Source organism: Phaseolus vulgaris, chromosome 2 (genome assembly GCF_051622355.1).
Source record: "Phaseolus vulgaris cultivar YP4 chromosome 2, ASM5162235v1, whole genome shotgun sequence".
Lineage (NCBI taxonomy): Eukaryota > Viridiplantae > Streptophyta > Magnoliopsida > Fabales > Fabaceae > Phaseolus > Phaseolus vulgaris.
In genome coordinates this window covers 46,763,524-46,776,056 of record NC_143499.1, presented here as the reverse complement: position 1 = coordinate 46,776,056, position 12,533 = coordinate 46,763,524, and the positions used below count along the sequence as shown (strand labels likewise).

The 12,533-nt window shown below is 31.9% G+C and overlaps 2 protein-coding genes across 2 annotated transcripts; one reads left to right on the top strand and one right to left on the bottom strand.

Moving 5' to 3' along the window:
* Positions 1-401: 401 nt before the first annotated feature.
* LOC137812681 (protein LURP-one-related 17) lies at positions 402-1,973 on the top strand. Its single transcript, XM_068614833.2, has 3 exons — positions 402-820; positions 1,269-1,663; positions 1,807-1,973. The coding sequence occupies exons 1-3, from the start codon at positions 533-535 to the stop codon at positions 1,868-1,870; spliced, it is 747 nt and encodes a 248-aa protein (XP_068470934.2). The 5' UTR covers positions 402-532; the 3' UTR covers positions 1,871-1,973.
* Positions 1,974-2,500: 527 nt separating this feature from the next.
* LOC137812680 (uncharacterized) lies at positions 2,501-7,542 on the bottom strand. The gene is made up of 7 exons (XM_068614832.2): positions 7,148-7,542; positions 5,994-6,332; positions 5,754-5,909; positions 4,407-4,741; positions 3,536-4,046; positions 3,373-3,405; positions 2,501-3,234 (listed from the first exon to the last, which is right to left on the bottom strand). The coding sequence occupies exons 1-7, from the start codon at positions 7,233-7,235 to the stop codon at positions 2,714-2,716; spliced, it is 1,983 nt and encodes a 660-aa protein (XP_068470933.1). The 5' UTR covers positions 7,236-7,542; the 3' UTR covers positions 2,501-2,713.
* Between the last annotated feature and the right edge of the window lie 4,991 nt (positions 7,543-12,533).

Here is a 12,533-nt window from a genome sequence, read left to right as displayed (position 1 = left end):
CAAATTTCGAATTTATCTCCTTTTTTTCACATTCCTGTAGAATTTGGAATTTGCCAAAGTGCTGGTGTGAATGCAAGTGAGGTGTTTACCAAGTGGTCTCTTTAATATTTCAAATTGCACCCATAAAAGTGAAAAAAGAAATGAAAGAAGTGGAGAAAACAATGCATTGGGTCCTAGAGCGTGGAACTTTTCATAAAGACACATCAACATTCTCGTCCCACACTAGCCTCCAAAAGGTTGCTGTGTTCTGAGTGCTAGTTAGCCCGTATTGTCGCCCTTGGCTTTGCACTAGAAGCACAATTGTAGACCAACTCCATCACCTATTTTATTGTTTCAAAACGTGTACAAATTCGAAGTCGTGTCAACACGTAGAACACCTTGTTGTAGCTATATAAATAATACAACACCTAAGAGTTTACGTATATTCCGCCGAACCATCTTTGTTAGCTTACTAAGTAGTAGTAATTTCTGACAGTGTTAACCTCGTACTGAAGGAAATAGAAGTAGAAGTAGAAAGAGTTGGAGCAAGATCATGAGGGTGTTTCCTAGGTTGAAGTTTCTGTCAAGAGCAGTGCACGAGGAACAAGAGGGTGAGCATGATGGGGAGAGAAACAAGTACCCTTTAACGGATGGAAGCTTGTGCACCTCCTTAACGCTAACAGTTTGGAAAAAATCCCTCGTGATTAGTTGTAAAGGGTTCACGGTGATTGATTCATATGGAAACTTGGCTTATAGGGTTGACAATTACATCGGGCACCCCAAAGAAGTCATTCTTATGGACGCTTCAGGAAACTCTGTCCTCACCCTGCACCGCTCCAGGGTATGTACGTCATCCTCTTCATCTTTCTTTCTATGCTTTCATGCATAAGTTGATCAATTTTTCTGTACAAGACTTGATGAAGAAATGATAAAATGGCAATTTTGTAACTGGGAAAATCTCTTTATAAAGAAATGGGATACGACCATCATTGCACTGTTTGCACTAACTACTATGTGGACGGTGTACTTTGTCGGTTAATTATATAAAATGCTCTTTGTGGTTTGTAAATGAATTTAGTTAAAATGTACTATCAGTACAAATTTGTTTTGCACACGTCTAATCACAGACCTGTTTAAAGTGATTTCTGATTAATTAGAAGTGTAAACATCAATTATGATTTTGAATGGTACGTTTGATGACATGCTGATTGGTTGATAGTTGATGCCATTAAGAATTGAACACTTTAAAATGGTATTGTAGATGAGATGTTGATTTTATTTGATTGCAGAAGCTGGGATTGGTGGATAGCTGGTTTGTGTATGAAGGGGAAACGGGGACGCAGAGTCCGAGGAGTAAGTGGTGTAAATCGAAAAACAGTGCAGTTTGTTGTGTAAGGAAGCGTGTGAATCTTTTAGACGGCAAACCCAAGGTTCAGGCCTTCGTGTATCGCGTAGCATCGGACTCAGATAAACGACATGCAGCGTTTACAGTTGAAGGTTCTTATGCACATAGGACATGTAAAGTGTTTGATGAGTACAGAAAGGTCGTGGCTGAAATCAAGAGAAAGGAGGCCAATAGCAAAGACGTCTCTTTCGGGATCGAGATTTTTCAATTGGTTGTTCACCCTGGCTTTGATCCTAGCTTTGCCATGGCACTCGTTTTACTACTGGATCAAATGTTTTCCTAATACTCTCATATTTCTTGTTTCTATGTCTGATTACCATTTTACTCCAAAGGAACTGTAAATTAGAAGAGATATTTGAAAAATGAAAAAACAATTGAAGTAGTCAACTATTTATAGTGTGTTTGTTTGATTTCGTTTCTAGGAACAATGAACGCACGTCAAGCAAAAAGCTAGACAGAGTAGCGTTCACGTTTTATTTCGTTTGAGGTGGAAAACCGCTGTCACGTACATTCACATCGTGGAATCAAATATGGCTTAACCTGTCAAATTATATCTTAGGAATGGGAATTCGCTTCTTATGCTTCACAAGAGACTGAGTATGCAAACAGTTCAAATCTCCAGACTTCGTCCTCGCTATAAATAAATGCCTTAAAAGTTAAATAGAAAGAAAACTTATTTTATTCAATAAATAAACAACGTGTGAAGAGCACAAGCATCATCCAGGAGCACGTAACAAATGAGTTAGGAACTCATTTGACCATATTTTAAAAACAAGGCTATTTGCAAACGGACACTGTTGTATCCGACTCCCTTCCCTCCTGCGGCCATCATGCAAGCAACATCTAAACCTTTAAACTTGTTATTACACAGAAATTGGAAAAGAGAATATAATGGATGCTTGAGATTGCAGAGAGAGAGAGAAGTGTCAAAGGAGAGGCCAGAAGGATGTGGATCCGAAACTGCGAACCTAGCATTACAAATTTGGCAATTACCCCAGAAGAAAACCAGTATACGAAGCATGGTACAGAATGATAGTTGCATGCAATACATGAAAGATACACACCAAGAAAGAAACGAGAGAACTTAATCTCACTAATGCATATCCTACACTGCGGTAAGCAAAGAATTCTGCTGTTTTATACACCTGTTTTAATGTTACAACATTTGAATCCTGTTTGCCTCTGAACATCAACACTAGCAACAAATGCATCGCAGGCTTGCAGCCAGAACATAACAATATGTACAAAGTAGCCTTTTACTAACCTAACACTTGCTAATCACACAACAGCTGCCAGCTACTGATGTGTCTACAGTCAATAATTGTTTGATCAATCTGTGTTGTCTCTTCCCCTTTTCCAATCCATCACGACTAATTTTCCAACCTGCTGCTGACCATCATGAACCTTATTTAAATCCCTTGCGGGTGGGGGCATCATACAATGTTGCTTCAAAATGCTGGCATTCGTACGTTTGTTTTCCACCAACGAGTCTCTAACTTGTTTACTAGGTAATGATCTACTTGACTTCGAAATAGGCCACACAAAATGTCCTTTCTTAGCATCATTATTGTAGTGGCTACTGTTCTTGTTCTCAACTATGGAAAACCTTGGCTTCTTTGAGGGAATTATCTGCTCCACACTTCTGGCCACCATTTCAGATCCAATCGTTGAAATTGATCTGGAAGACATCTCTTCAAGTTTCCCATTTGATTTATAGTGGCAAGCTTTCATGGCTTTTTGTGAAGTTTTCCTTTGCCATCTTAAAATTCCATCCGAGCTCTGCCTTGGTGAGTGAGTTGCAATTTCACAGAGAGTTTGTGCAGCAGATAATATTCTTGGACAACGCTCATCTGTCACAAAGAAAAATGTTAAACAGGAGATCTTGCCATACTACAGTAAAACTTTTAGGTTTAATAGGAAACATATTTACAAAATAGTTAAACAAGTGTACTCATGCAAAAAATGTGTTATTCTAAATAACAACGTACCATTTTCTTTAGTATCCACTTGGCCTCCAAATTCTGTATTTTCAGACATCAATCAGTTAGATTATTCAGAGAGAGAGGGAAGGGGAGAAGAGAGGAATCAGAAGATAGAAAGAAACTAGAGATAAACAGTAACTTATTCAGGTAGCCTAAGAAAATCTTTTACCTGCTTTAGCCTGAGAGTTTTCTGAACAAGAAACAGAAGATGAAGAATCCAACTGATGGAAAGGAAGGTTAGCAAATAAAGATGAGAAATTCTTTTTTTCTGAACTACCAGACGAAGGAACAAGGCTCTGATCATAACTGAATGAATCAAGGTTTGTGAAGGAACTACGATCAGTATTTGTAGGGCCAGCAATGACACCTATCCTCGACCATTTACCTTGGCACATGCTTCTACTCGTTGATGACTTAACTGCATCAGAATTAGTTCTAGAATGACCACCAAAAGCATGTGACCATGGAAAGGCAGGAAGGCTAGGCCGACGAGACACCTGCTTGCCTGAACGTTGGTCATTATTACTATTCTTTGTCGTAGCAGCAGGCTTGGACACATCATGCAGCAAAGACTCCAATTCCTGGAATGGATGGACTGCAAGTCGTTCCAAAACATCCTTAGGTTGGTGTAATGGGAAGTCAAGCGGACTAGTTGAACTTTCATTTTCACTACAATGATCCTGGATGTCAAGAGCTAGTGAGTTCAAAATGATATTAATATTATATATAGTTTTATTATCAATGGAAAAGTAAATTAGAATAGGCATGCATGACCAAGCAAAAGCAACATGCTTTAGTGACTGGAGAAGCCAAATATGAAGAGGTAGCCTTTATACATAACACAACTCATTCAAATTAAAATTTTATTTTATCAAAGCCAAAAATGAGCCCTGGCACAACAGTCTCTTTGCGTATACAGGAATAAGACTGTGTACAATGACCCTCCCACGTACTTTTGCATTGTCATGAGCATTTGGCACAGGGTCCGTTAGTTCTTTAAAGCCAAAAATGAATGGATACTCAAAAAAAATAATACTAACCTTCTGACATGAGGACATATCTAATGACTGCTCTTTATCCCCATTACCAACACTTTCTGCTGCACAAACTGAACTCAATTGGCAAGTGGACACTTTCATGTTGGAGGAGTAATCCACCTCAGACATATTTTGGGACTGGACAGATTTCGGGAGCTGAAGGATAGAGCACGCCTTTCTAACCGAATTCAAAAAACTTACACTCGTATTTGATGTTTTCTTCCCTTTATCTTTGCTTAAAATGGGGCAGTCAAAAGTGCCCCTAAGGAGCTCATCTAACAGTGGTTCATTCATAAACTTTGTGACATCATGAAAATCATGTTTCAGACCATACAGCCCTGGCAACAATTTCCAAAAGAAAAATCCATTGAAATTTGTTTTAAGTTTCACACAGTAATCACAGCTTTAAAGCATAAAAGAACCCAAACAAATTATTCTGGTAAAGAAGCTAGGCTTTATTAAACTCGTTAAGTATTAATTAAACAGCTTATATTAGTTGCTTGAAATTTTAGATGAACAGTGTTAGACCATATATAATTTGCTGATATCGTTACATGTGGGTTAGATACTAATTATCAGACATATAGCAAACTGATGCAAAATCACATTTATGGAAGCAAAAAATTTCATATGTTCGCATAAAGATATGGCTCAGAAATAAATATCAAAAATCATAATTAAAAAAGAATAAATAATACTCTAAACCTCTACAACTGAAAAGAATTGAACATTAATAAACTGCCTCCATAGTGGCAGAGAGTATAACCAACCAAAATGATATCGTGTTCAAGATTCAAGAAGAATGCAAAAAGGTGCAATTCTTGAGAAATCAAGGGCATTATTGTAAGAAGACTGCGATTTAAGAATATCTGTTATGAGCAACATAACATGTTTGACTGCCTTTAAGCTGGATAAGCACATAATCAAAATTGACCTGCTTCTGGCTTCAATATCATTATAACCACAGTGGTAAAAAAACATCAGTTGTGTTATAATTGGGTTTATGAAAGAATACATATATCATAGTTAAGTAGACAACTTCAGACAGGATTTCTCAAATGTTAAATGGAATGACCTAGCATACTAAAGTAGACAACTTCAGACGGGATTTCTCAAATGTTAAATGGAATGACCTAGCATACTAAAGTAGACAACTTCAGACGGGCAAATGTTAAATGGAATGACCTGAATGGTTAGATAACTTAAATAACAAACAGATTAATCTTCGATCACAATGTCCAAGGTGCACAGTAGACAAATATATGGGGGAAAAGTTCATGAAGAAAGGGAAATTACAGGATATTTACGAAGAAGAAGAAGAACAATAGGCCTAGTAATTACATTACATACCAAAAAAGTTGTTCCCCCCACTAGTAGAACTGAACATTGATGCACCCATCTTCATCGAGGATGATTCAAATTTAGCCTTTGCAGAAGGCACTTTAAAATTCCTCTTATCACCACGTTTGCTAGCATTGCTCTTTTGCTTTGGTAATTGACTTTTCTCTATACCAAAAGAAAATCAAGGAACAAAAAGGTAAGGGGATATAGATAGGAAAGCCACAGATAGCTTGTTTGGGGGGAATATACCTGGAGAAGTACAGTTTGAATTATTTGACCCAAGTTTATCCGAAATATCCTTTGACTCCTCAATTCCAATAGGGCTCGAAGAATCTTCCGGTTGGGATATCCGGGGCCTCTTTGAACATGAACTATTACTCCTGCTTGATTTTGCAGCTCTTCTTTGTAACGTTACACCTTCCACTCTGGAACTAATCACAGGACAACTTTTTCCGTTACCACTAGGGGAATTTTTGGATGCCTCTTCACCCTTGAGATGGGGCAGCTGACTAGAATTCTTAGAAAGTTGAGTTTCTGCAAATTTGTTGCAGGAGGCAAACTCAGCTGCTGTTTTTATACTAGCAACATCTGGCACAATAACAGTGAGTCAATTAAACCATGTAATAATGAAAACAAAAACAAAAAGATGATGAGATTATGGATAGGAAAGAAATCAATTGGCAAAACCTAAAGAGGAACAACTTCACCAATACCACATGTGTTCACAATGCAGATATCAGATAGCGTCAGATAGTAATGACAGGAAGTTAAGCAACTGCAAAGTGTGAAAAAGCCACATTGGTTTAATCTGACACCATATTTGGGGGTGACTCAAATCCAAGCATTAAGCAAAGAAAGTGAGCATCTCCAGATTCTCCCCCACTAGACATTTTCTCCCAACTTCTTACACTTAACTAACACACACATATATATATATATGGCACCGTCAAATCCACACTCCAACAAATGAACAAAAGAAAAATACCAAGACATCCCATCATCAAGTTCAACCTTCCCTTATTTATGGAATATTACTGACAAGTGTAAGAGTTACACTGCCGCAGCCATAGTCAGAGCACAGCGCTTGTCCCTAGGTTTATTTCCAGCCGTAATGATATGAAATTTATCAATATTCAGGTCAAAAACAGCACAAAAACGCATAAGTGATCTAAATTACATTTTTCCAGCTTTCAAATTTGCATTATTGCATAATAGTCAAAACCACCAGCAAACAAACACCATAATATCACAGATCAACTCACAAAATCCCCAACGCCGACAACACATACACATACAGCAATAACAAAAAAAAACAACAATAAGGGTACAAAATAGTAACATAGAGAAGAAAAGAAAACAAAAGAAATGGGAAAAGATTATGGAAAGGATAATGAGAGAGCAACCGTTTTGAACTAGCGAGAAACCCTCGGATCCCATCAATTTAGGTACGGGTGCCAAGTCAAGTGGTAACGGCAATTCCACGGCGTCCATCGACGGAACCCTAAACCCCTTCGCGAATCTGGTGAAGGCCTTGGCGAGTGGGGAGTGAGGAGAGAGAAAGTGAGTGTTTGGTACGAAGGAGCATGTTGCGGCTGTTGCAGAAATTCTAGGGCAAATTTTGGGACTCAAAGATCGCTATATATAGTTTTCGGGAAATGGTCTGAAGCGTTTCGTCGGTGGGGAATATTCCGATGAGGGCAATTCCACAATATTTTTATAACACGCCCTTTTATCTTCTTTGAGGCTGTTTTTTAACCTCCTTGACGTGGCATTATCCATTTTCTTCGTCCCTCAGCTCAATAATACACATTGGTGCATGTTTATAAGTGTAACAGGCATTTATTAAAGATATAAATAAATTTTAATTGCTCATTTATTTTTATAATTACAAAATCTTTATCTTTCTTTAGTCTTTATCTTACTCAAAAACATCTCATTCTATGTATCATTTCAAAAAAAATTGTTCCTACACATATTTGGTTATTATTTGTTAATTACATGTTATATAGTGTTGTCATTTTTTTAGCAGCATATGTAGTGTTGTAATAATTATACAACGATTATATTTCAAAATAAATAATCAAAATCTTATTTTACAAAAAAAAAAAATGCTTCTGTTTGTAATTAAATGATACTAAAAAGAAAACTGAAAAGGTACATTAAAATATGAACTAAAAGAATTACCCTACAAATCAAGTGGAAAAAAAGGTATTATAAGTGTGAATTTGAGTTAAGTTAAGAGTTATGACAATGAAATGCATTAGAGTTAATTTATCCTTTATTATTTTAATTTTTTTTGTTGTATTAAAAATAATGCACCAAAAATATTCAAAGTAAAATAAATCAGCACCTAAATTGGTCAATAAAAAAACATTCCAACTTAACTTTGTAATTTTTATATTACTTGTTTATTATTAATAATTATGTTAAAAATTTATTCTTGTTACAGAATATGTGAAACCAGGATCTGTACATAGAAAAATCCTTATTGACAAATCATCGAACGGACAGGGTGTGAACGGGATATACGTGGCGATATCAAAATCATGCATTGGTCAAACTACTTAGCTAATTAAACTCGAATATTTTCTCTAACAAAATAAAATAAATTGTATGTAAGGGATTTTCAATCAGGTTAATTACCTGTTAAATTCTTAAAGTTGACTAAATGTATGGTTATTAAATTATATGCTAAGGGAATCATGGGTCAGTTGATATAATCTTCTGTGTTTAATTTTTTCTAATAAAAAATAATAATTAAATTTATTTATACATTTTATAGTTATAATTATTCTAAAATATAAAAATTACCTTGAAAGGAGAGAAAATCTTAAAGGAAAATAAGTAATTTTGTGAGAGATGAGATAAATGAGAGAATGTTGGAGAAATATATAGGAAAATAAGTAATTTTGTTCATTTTTTTAAAAACAATGGTGTATTACAAATATAATTTATATTAAAATATATTTTTGTCTGACATATGTCAGTGATCTCTTATTTATAATACAACAATTTAGTAGTTAATAACGTTTTGATAATAAAATAATATCTTTCATAACTTTCTACTTCATGTTCATATTGCTCAACTATTATCTACATGTGGCACATTCCTTCGTCAATTCATAATGTTTTTATAATTGCTTTTCGAATCGCTTTATTCAATAATTGTTTCTCGTATATTGACATAATTTTTCTTTTCATAAGATTATTGAGATTTTAAATTTTCTCAAGTCATACTCAATGTTCATAGTCATTTTAAGTTTTCACGACTTATAACTCATTTTTTAGACTATTTTTTTTCAAAATTTGTATATCAATAATTAACTCTATTAATAAGTTTTGTTTCCAAGCTTTATGGTTTATTTCCTTTATTCCTTCACGAGTAATATTAATGTGCTTTAGCACTAGGTAATAGATTCAAACTAGTACTTGGGTGAAGAATCCTATGTTGTGGATTCATTGTATTGAAAATCAAATTTTTTAAATAGGGGATTTTAGAGAAACATGACTTCATCGTGGTAAACAAAGGTACAAGTAAGGGTTATTAATAAGTTAGTCGTGAATAAAAATATTTCCACTTAAGGGAAAATGTACTAATGTGGAAGAAACTTATACTTGAAAGAGATAGAGTGAGAAAATATTATGAAATCTAGATGTGAGATTGTATCTCATATTGAGTAAAAATGAAAAACTTAAGCAACATAAAGAAGAAAATCAACAAATTCATTGCTTTAAAGTTTTGGATTAAAGGTGGGTTCTTGTATGGGTTGACTCGTAACTCATTAATATTGAATATCTTTCCCGTGTATTCATGGAACTATTAATTCGGAGGAACAAAATTATCAATAACAATAATCTAAAAACATTGTTTACAAAAAATTGAAAGTGCATAAACATAAAAGAGTATTCTATTAAAAGACGATGAAAATGCATGGTTTTGATGTGATTCTATTATTCAAATTGTTGGAAATTTCACGTTGACTATAAAATGACATTTCATAGTCTATAAATAAGTGTCACCTTATACAGTTTGGTCAGATTGAATTAAACTTAAAGTTAATTTCTTATTATAAATCAATTTTTTTTTTCAATAATACAAAGTCCTCTAACTTCAAATCAACTAAGTAAAAACATCATACTTATTGAATTTCCAATATCAAATTCTTATATGGAAATACCATTTTTAAGAAAATAAAATTAATAAACATAAACATAATTATTCATTCATCTCAATCACGTAATACATTATAAATCACTAATATGAAAAAAAAAGGAAATTCTTTGTAATAAAAAGGGTCATTCAAAACTCAAACTCAACCAATTTTTTAAAACATTTTCACAAGTACACACTAAACCTCCCAAAGCAGAACCACTCATACTATCTACTTACATATATGAGAGAAATAATAATAATAATAATAATAATAATAATAATAATAATAATAATAATAATAATAATAATAATAATAATAATAATAATTCTACTAATAATAGAGTGATGTAGACATCATTTTCTCATTCTTATTTAACGTTTTCAGTTTGTTTACACTTTTTATATAATCAGATAACAAACTTAAAAAATTGATTTAATGAAAGAATAATAAGGAGAGATAACTACATCACTCAACAACCGCTCATTTGAAAAATAAGACATGTAATGTGAGACCATACAATTACTTTTCTCGTTCACATTAACATTTTTTCACTTTAATATTTATTTATTCATCTCATTTTTTTATTAGTTTTACTAATTAATATTAAAATTTAATTTAGATAATGAAGATTAAAAAAAAAATACTCTATCAGTTTATAATGTTATAGATAATTAAAATGTGAATGTTTCATAAAAATGCCAGGACGTTGGTTTTCGATCGTATTTATAATTACTTTGTTATTTACAATGGATACAAATTATATAATAGATGTAATTAAATCAAGTAAGACACTTAATAATTATAAACAATATCATAAAAAATAAAATAAATTACATGGAAATTTAAAAAGTTAATTGAGCTCTAACATTAATTCAGATGGAAAACAAATTCCGGACTTCTCGATTGTAATTAATTTAATAGTTTAAAAATAACGAAAACCAATTTGAAAAAAATAAATAATTTATATGATTAATTCAATGTTTACATATGTTTTAACATCTTACAAATGTCATCTTTCTAAATTGTTGTTCTCATAATTTTTTTTATCTGTAAGAGATCTTAATATTTTTATAGTGTTGTTTAATTTCTTACCTTTTATAATATTTTATTTGATATTAAAAATAGAAAAGATTGGTTAAGATTAAAAAATTTAATAATGAAGTATGAAATTAATATAATTTAATCATGGTGTATAATTCATACTTTATTATTTTATATACATACGATAATTACTTCTATTCTTTAATTTTAATGCTGTGACCAATATATTTTATATTATTATTTTTAAATAATGTATTTATCATTTTATACTCAAAGAATGATTAATACAAAAGTATATTTAATATACTATTACAAAGTTACTTCTAATATATTAAAATTGTATTATATTTTATAATAATATTTTTTCTTTGATGTAGAGATTAATGTTTTTAATATATTAAAAATGAATTATGCTGAAATGAATAAAAAATGTAATCATATATTGAAATTAAATCATAAACTTATAAGTAAATTGTAATTTTGTTATTAAAAAAAATATAATTAAAAAATAAAAACATTGGAAAAAATTATAAATAATACATATTTGTAGTACTCAGTATTGAAAAATACTGATAATAATAACTTGCAGTAATGAGAATCAATCACATGTAGGATTTGCATAACAGTCTTGTCACTACATAGGTAAATTTTTTTATAAATACTATTAGATACATTCTTTACTCACTCTATTATTCACATGTTTCTAAATTTCTAATTACTTGAGCATTGAATAAAATTTTATAGTTGAAATAATAATAATAATAATATCTAATAATTGGACTTTTTTCTATTTTATCTTTAAAGCTCAATACGAAGAAGTCATCCAACTCAAATATTTACTTCAGACGATTTCAACTCATTTCTAATAAAAATATATATAATATAATTAAAATTAAATAAATTATATACCATTTATTTTAATATAAGTAATTTGAAATTATTGTTTGAGGAAACAAATATTTCTAAAATTAAGATTAGTTTGTAAATAAAAACTAGAAAATAAACAAAATAAAAATATATTGTGCAGAGAAAGTCCGTTGTAATTTTCATAATTACAAATTCAACCATTAAAAAATATATATTTCTTTTGCAAAAATCAACCAGGATAATTTTTACATAAAACGTATTAAAGATCAGGAGACTGATCACATGAATCCCATGTGAAGAACAGTGATTGATATAAGATCTTGATTATGATCATAGGATGATGATGATGGTGTGGTGATCAATTGGAGCACTGAAATAAAAACCTATGGCACAGGAGAGGAAGAAGAGATGACTTGGCGACACATTGCACGTGCGAGGACTGGGGTCCCACTTCCTCAAACGCTTGAGATAGGGTTTCAGACATAGGGGAGGCAAAGTAAGGTATCAAATTTTAATTTCTTTATTACTTTTTAATCATCTTATTAGTGTTATCACCATTTTTTCTCAAAACAAAATTCAAATTTAAAGGCTTATTTACGAGATGGTATGGGTAAAAGACATGTGATTTATCAATATTAATATTTATAATTTGTTATAAATTAATTTATTAATATTATTCCTTTTGCAATTTGGCTATACAAAATAAATAAATAAATAAAAAGAGAAT